An 8194-nucleotide genomic window follows, 5' to 3' on the forward strand; every position below is an offset into this window, starting at 1 on the left:
ATGTCGAAATCTCTACCAACAGAGATTATAACACATGAGATCTTCTCCAAATTACCCGTTAAATCGTTATTACGCTTCAAGTGTGTTTCCAAATCCTACAACGCCTTAATATCATCACCTGAATTCGTCGAACTTCACCTTCGTGAATCCCGCTCCTCGGACGCAAATCGCGTCCTTATTGTAGCTGGTAAAGGCCGTCGTAATCTCTACTCAATCGACGTAGACTCGCCTGATGACTCGGTCACCACAATTCCCATACAGCGTACCCAAGATGAGTCCACGCCAGACAAAGTTTCAATTGTGGGCTCCGTCGACGGCTTGATTTGTGTAGTACGCGCCACAGACACATGGAGTATTCCTAAGTATAAGTATATCATCGTCAACCCTTGTACGAGAGTATTTCGAGAGATTCTTTACACGAGCACACATAATTTTTTTTTATTGGATAAAATGGTATCAAGTTTTGGATTCGGGTTTGATGATTTAAACAATGATTATAAACTTGTCACGGTAATGGACGTGGAACATTTTTATCAACCTGAACGCGATACGTACAGGGAGACGTACAGGGAGGTGATGGTCTATAGTTTAAACCAGAATACATGGAAACTCGTGGAGCGAGTAAAAGACCGTATAGATTCATTAATGGTGAGTCAAAACGGTGCTCTCTTAAAAAACAATCTACTACATTGGTTGTTTTCGGATTTAAACGACTGTCGAATTGGTTGTTTCGATATTCGGTCTGACAAATGGGCTAGGGACGTTCCTTTGACGATGAATTTATATGAACACGATGAGATTCGTGTGCGACGATTAGGTGTTATTAATGGCTGCTTGTGTTTATCCACGGCCACTAATTCATCGGGAGTTGTATGGATGATGAAAGACTATGAAACAAAGGAATCTTGGGTTAAGTTGTTTCATATTACTCCATTCCTTGGCCCTCCTCCTTTTGTTAAATTCACCGAACCTTTTTTTTGCTTTCGTAGGGCATCAAAATACGAGGTTTTGGTAGCGGATTTGGACATGCAACGGCTATTTTGGTTCGATATCGGAGCAACAACATACGGTAGGGCAAAATCAGTTAAAAGGATTCCGGCTTTTGTTGGAGGGTGCCTTTTTACGGAAAGTCTTGTTCAAATTCCAGGTGGTCGTCATATTGGCTAAGATAAGCTGAATGGTTTATTTTCAATGTTAAATGTTAAATGTTAATTCAGTGGTTAAGTTTTATTTTTTTAATATTTTAACTACTTTTGTATCCCGTGATTTAGAGTAAAAATTTAATAATGCTCTAACTAAATCGTGCATGATAAAACAGTTTGGAAATTTTATGCTGTATGCATATTATAAGCCTTTTCTAGGTTAAACTCATTGTAGTTGCATTAGTTTGGTGGACAGACAACTTTTCATTTTCATTCAATTACATGAGTATGATCTTCGCTCCTAGATTTTATAATAAAATTTGAAAATTTTATTATAAAGCTCGGAAATTACACTGTCAGTTGTAGACTTGTAGTACATCATATACGGAGTATAATCCAATCCACTAACGGTGAGGAGCCAACCATATAAGGTTTCAATTGTCGGTTCATTTGACGGTTTGATTTGTGTAGGACTAAGAGTAGGCAAACATAATTTTATTCGGTTTAAGCATGTCATCATCAATCCTTCTACGAGGGTATTTCGGGAAATTCCTTACAAGTACACATCTGTGTATGCTACAATTAGGATATTTCGGTCCAGTTTTGGGTTCGGGTTTGATGATTTAAAACGTCATTTTAAACTTGTCAAGATTACGGAAACTGATGGCGTCGATCTACTATTCAATACTATCGTTAAGTGTAGGGAGGTGATGGTCTATAGTTCAAATAAGAATACATGGAAATCCGCGAAGATTGAAAAAGACCATATAGATTCAGTAACGACGGAGGGACAAAACGGTGTTCTCATAAAAAACCATCTACTACATTGGCTGTTTTCGGTTTCAAAACACTATCGAATTGGTTGTTTTAATACTCGGTCCGAAAAATGGGTTAGGCACGTCCCTTTGTCGGAGGAGTTATTTGAAGATAATAAAAAGTTTCGTATGCTAAGCTTAAGAGTTATTAATGGCTGCTTGTGTTTATACACAGGCACAGTTGTATGGATGTTGAAAGAGTATGGAGCAAAGGAATCTTGGGTTAAATTGTTTCATATTACTGATCAATTTCTTACATCTCGTTTATTTCATTTCATCCAAACTGTTTTTTGTTCTAGTAGAGAATCAAAATATGAGGTTTTGGTTTCGAAATTGAACAGGAAAGGGCTATTCTGGTACGACATCGGACCAATAACTTACGGTAGGATAAGAAAAGTTAAAAGGATTCCAGCTTTTGTTAAAGGGTGCTTTATTATCGAAAGCCTTGTTCAAATTCCAGGTGGTCGTCATATTAGCTGAGATAAGCTAAATGATTTATTTTCAATGTTAATGTTAATTTAGTCGTTAAGTTTTATTTTTTTGAGAATGTTTTAACTAGTTTTGTATCCCGAGAAAAAATCACCGAATAGTAAAAATTCTTTTTTTTTTTTTTTTTGAGAAAAGAGTGCATAAATTAAAATAAACGGAAGTACGGGTACATCGGGGGGTCGGGGGAGTGGCTCGATGGCCGCTACAAAGTCATTAGTACATAGTCGAAGAACAAAGGGTGGAGCAAAGTCCCAATTAATACATCCATTACTAGAACTAGTATCAACTAAACCGGCCTTAGCGAGAGCGTCCGCAACTCCATTAGCTGATCTTTTCTCAAAGACGATCTTCAAGCGGGGAGAGCTTTCCAAGAGATCCCTACACTCAAGGATAACATTAGCAAATTGGCCACAAGGCGGAGCCTTGCTCAAAATAGTGGAACTGCATTAAGGCAATCAGAGGCAATAATAAAACGATCCATGGACGCAAGACCGGCCCTCAAACCCTCTCTAATGGCTAAGACCTCACCGACAAAGGGGTTAGGGGAAAGAAGCCGTCTAGACCAGCCCCGCACCCACGAGCCCATGTCATTCCTGAGCACACACCCAATACTAGCTAAGGAAGAAGAAGGGGGGGGGAGGAGGGGGGTTGAATAGTAATAATTCAATGCTCTAATTTTCGGACATGATAAAACAGTTTGGAAATTTTATGCTTGTATGGTTGTTACATACTTTATGGATGTTATAGGCCTTCTTCTCTTATATATATATATATGCTATTTAAACTCATTGTTGTTGCATTAATTTGGTGGAGAGACATTTGTGCATTTGCACTTTAATCTCGTCTGTGTTTTGCTGGGATGTCGCTTTTATCCACGCAGTTTAACAGCCTCGTACAGTCTTGCTCGTAGTGTGTAGAATATTTTGTTCACTCAATTTAAGCATGTCCTCATCAACCCTTCTACGAGGGCTTTTCGAGAAATTCCTTCCAAGCGCAAACCTTGGGGACATTTACGGTTCAGTTTTGGGGTCGGGTTTGATGATTTCAACCGTGATTTTAAACTTCTCAACGTTACCGACATTGAAACCGTAGATGACGTTAATCCATGGTTACGTAATCAGGAGGTGATGGTCTGTTTATATGTTAGCTTTCTTAATTCCCATCTTTTGATATGTTTTCTCTGTTTATGAGGAGAGTTTTAAGAGCGAGGATGCGCATATAGTTTTATGATAATCTCAAGGGGTCGTTTGGTTCAACAAGTCGGAATGGAGTTTGGTTCAACAAGTCGGAATGGAGCGCATATGGTGTTATGAGATTCTAAATCCATACTTGCCAAAAGAACAACACATTATGATCAAAACAATAATAGATCCATAGACTATGCTATGAACAGTAGATCCATAGACTATGCTATGAACAGTAGATCTTGCGACTCTCTTTTCACCAAAAGCGGAAAAAAAACAAGAAAAAAAACAAATAAAAAATATCATTTCCCAAAATCTTAACCCAACCCATAAAGCCTAAGTCCTAGCCTGAATCCGACCTATCCGACAATTTTGAGACGGATTGCTTAATATGCCTTTCCATGGCCTAACATGTCAGAATGTCATTTGGAGTGATATATGTATAATCCTGCACCGGTTGAATCTCCAGTACGCCTGTACTGCTATATGCCTTCAGATAAGTCGATTTTCATCGGCCCTAATTATAGCAGAATGTTCTATTTTAATCATACAGTGCGAAAGTACAAGTGCTGAACTGGTAAGACAAAAGCGACTTAGGTAAAAGATTGGCCAGATTATAAGTCCGACCAATAAAACACGAATTTTTTTGCAAATTGGTGTTTATTAGCAAAATAATTAGGGAGTTGGGGTTGGTTTGAAACTATTTAGACTTATGGTGTCCACGTCATTAGTTTTTATTTTTTTTCCAGTTTTTATGGTAAGCTGCTAAGTTTCATAGCTGCTTACTTTTTTTTTTTTTTTTTAGTAAAGCCGCTAAGAAACCTAGCGGCTTTACTATTCATTTTTTTTTCAAAAACCGTCACCTTCTAACACTGATGACAGCCTATTCTAGAAATGAATAACCACAAAAGCCGCTAAGAAAGTTAGCGGCTTTCCTATTTCTCTATTTTTCATAAGCTTATGACATTTATTATCTAAAAAATGACAAAGAGACAAAGCCGCTAAGAAACTTAGCAGCTTTGCCTAAAAATTGGAAAAAAAAATGAAACTGATGACGTGGACACCATAAGTCTAAATAGTTTCAAAACAACCCCAACTCGCTAATTATTTTGCTAATAAACACCAATTTGCCAAAAAAATTCATAAAACACAGTCTTAAATCAATATAGATGATTCAATCTTGAGCAAACTACATTAGGAAAATAAAATATCTGAACAAATAATTAAACATTTACCTGTGGCGTTGCTCGTTAATCCTCTGGTGATATAATCAACTTACTACCAGGAATCGGAACAAGGCTTCCAGTAACAAAACACGCTTCATAGAAACCAGGAATCCCGCTTATTTCTTCAGTTTTACCATTTGCTTCGGATCCTATATTGAACCAAAATAGTCCACCAATCTTATAAGGTCTGCGAACCAAAACCTCTTGTTTTGCGCCATGGCGGAAACCATAAGGGCCATCGAAGCAGTAACAACAAGGTTTACAACAACAAGGAGAACAACGAGAAATTTCAAACAATTTAATCCACGACTCCTTCACTCCATAGTCTTTCATCATCCATACAACATCAGACAGATTGGATCTCGCAGTAAAACACAAACACCCATCAAGAACACCAAGGTTTATCACTTGAAAGCTGATATCTTTGTATTCCTCGTTAAAGTCGGCCATTGGGTCAGTGAATAAGTCCACCAAAGGTACCTCGTCAGCCCATTTGTAAGATCGAACATCGAAACAATAAATAATGAACTCCCCCCTAAGTGAACTCCACAAAATCCAATGAAGTAAATGATTCTTCATAAGAACACCATTTCGCGTCCGCAAGGAATATGTCGGTCGCTGTACATTCTCAACCAACTTCCAGGTATTGTCATTTAGACTATACACCATCACCTCGCGGTTGAATAGCTCATCCCCTTGATAAGGGTGATAGCGGATAGCATTTTCCGCAATCCTGACAAGTTTATAATCCTTCTTTATGTCATCATACCCAAACCCGAAACTAATCCCATACTCTTTTCCCAACGCGGATGTGTGTTTGAAAGGAACTTCCCGAAATACTCCCGTAGACGGGTTGATCACGACCTGCTTAAATTCATCGATTCGTCAATGTCGCGTTTTAGTCCAACGCAAAGTAAGCCATGGAATGATCCCACAATGGAAACAATGCCAACGTCTAACCACTTGCCTAGGGTACGCGGTAAAGGGATATTAACGAGGGTGGTGTCATAATCTGGCGAGTCTATGTCGAACGAGTAGAGATCACTGCCAGCTTTTTCAGCAAGAATAAGCAGGCGGTTTGCTTTTGAAGAGAGGGATTGTTGAAAGTGGATATTGATGAATTCTGGGGATGATATTAAAGTGTTGAAGGATTTGGAAACGCATTTGAAGCGAGCAAGTGATTTGGCGGGTAATTTGGGTAAGATCTCATCAGTTATAATCTCAGTTGGGATAGAAACAGAAACAACAGGGTCCGGTACGACATTCCGAACGGCTGAAATTGAAGTGTATAATAAACGGTATTTCGGGATTCCGGGATCCCGGAAAAAAATTATCCGGAAATCACATAGAAAGTTCCACGGGTCAGATAAAGCGGCCACGCAAAGTTTGAGCACCAATGGAAGACATTTTGGAGTGCCGGTGTGCCTCACACCAGCATTCGCCGAAACTCGGATTATTGTGAAAAATGTGTTAAAGCTCGTTATTTGAGGATGAAATCGAACAGGTTGATTCCTGAAATGAGCTCGGACGTGTGATTGAAAAACAGGGAGAAAAAGAAAAAGGTCCTGCATTACGACCTTCCGAACGGCATTTGAAATTGAAGTGTATAAATACACGGTTTTTCGGGATTCTGGGGTCCCGGAACAAAAATCTCCGGAAATCGCATAGAAAGTTCCTCGGGTCAGATAAAGCGGCCACGCAAAGTTTGAACACCAACGGAAGATATTTGGGGGTGCCGGTGTGCCACAAATCAGCATTCGCCGAAACTCGGATTATTGTGAAAAATGTGTTAAAGCTCGTTATTTGAGGCTGAAATCGAACAGGTTGATTCCCGAAATCGAACAGGTTGATTCGTGAAATGAGCTCGGACGCGTGATTGAAAAACAGGGAGAAAAAGAAACAGGGTCCGATACGACCTTCCGAACGGCTGAAATTGAACTGTATAATACACGGTTTTTCAGAATTCCGGGGTCCCGGAACAAAATTCTACGGAAATCACATAGAAAGTTCCTCGGGTCAGATAAAGCGTCCACGAAAAGTTTGAGCACCAACGGAAGAAATTTGGGGGTGCCGGTGTGCCACAAACCAGCATTCGTCGAAACTCGGATCATCGTGAAAAATGTGTTAAAGCTCGTTATTTGAGGCTGAAATCGAACAGGTTGATTCCTGGAATCGAACAGGTTGAGTCCTGAAATGAGCTCGGACGTGTGATTGAAAAATAGGTAGAAAAAGAAATAGGGTCCGGTACGACCTTCCGAACGCAAAGTTTGAGCACCAACGGAAGATATTTGGGGGTGCCGGCGTGCCATAAACCTGCATTCGCCTAAACTCGGATTATCATGAAAAATGTGTTAAAGCTCGTTATTTGAGGCTGAAATCGAACAGGTTGATTCCTGAAATCGAACAGGTTGATTCCTGAAATGAGCTCGGACGCGTGATTGAAAACAGGAAAAAAGAAACAGGGTCCGGTACGACCTTCCGAACGACTGAAATTGAACTTTATAATACACGGTTTTTCGGGATTCCGGGGTCCCGGAATAAAGTTCTCCAGAAATCACATAAAAAGTTTCACGGGTCAGATAATTCGGCCACGCAAAGTTTGAGTACAAACGAAAGACATTTGGGTGTGCCGGTGTGCCACAAACAGCATTCGCCGAAACTCGGATTATCGTGAAAAATGTGTTAAAACTCGTTATTTGTGGCTGAAATCGAACAGGTTGATTCCTGAAATGAACTCGGTCGCGTGACTGAAAAACAGGGAGAAAAAGGAACAGGGTCCGGTACGACCTTCCGAACGGCTGAAATTAAAGTGTATAATACACGGTTTTTCGGGATTCCGAGGTCCCGGAACAAAATTCTCCGGAAATCACATAGAAAGTTCTTAGGGTCAGATAAAGCGGCCACGCAAAGTTTAAGCACTAACGGAAGACATTTGGGGGCGCCAGTGTGCCACAAACAAGCATTCGCCGAAACTCAGATTATCGTGAAAAATGTGTTAAAGCTCGTTATTTGAGGCTGAAATTGAACAGGTTGGTTCCTGAAATGAGCTCGGACGCGTGATTGAAATAGAGTGAGAAAAAGAAACAGGGTCCGGTACGATCTACCGATCGGCTGAAATTGAAGTGTATAAATACACGGTTTTTCGGGATTCCGGGATCCCGGAACAAAATTTTCCAGAAATCACATAAAAAGTTCCTCAGGTCAGATAAAGCGGCCACACAAAGTTTGAGCACCAACGGAAGACATTTGGGGGTGCCGGTGTGCCACAAACCAGCATTCGCCGAAACTCGGATTATCGTGAAAATTGTGTTAAAGCTCGTTATTTGAGGCTAAAATCG

At 40.1% G+C, this 8194-nt stretch overlaps 1 protein-coding gene across 1 annotated transcript; it reads left to right on the forward strand.

The window, feature by feature from the left end:
- On the forward strand, positions 1-1167 carry LOC141650988 (F-box protein CPR1-like). The gene has a single exon (XM_074458719.1). It carries the CDS (start codon positions 1-3, stop codon positions 1165-1167), a length of 1167 nt encoding a protein of 388 aa, XP_074314820.1.
- Positions 1168-8194: the final 7027 nt, after the last annotated feature.

Source organism: Silene latifolia, chromosome 4, assembly GCF_048544455.1.
Source record: "Silene latifolia isolate original U9 population chromosome 4, ASM4854445v1, whole genome shotgun sequence".
NCBI classification, from domain to species: Eukaryota; Viridiplantae; Streptophyta; class Magnoliopsida; order Caryophyllales; family Caryophyllaceae; genus Silene; species Silene latifolia.

Coding starts and splice junctions, on each gene's coding strand:
- LOC141650988 (XM_074458719.1), top strand. CDS start 1: ATGTCGAAATCTCTACCAACAGAGATTATAACACATGAGATCTTCTCC.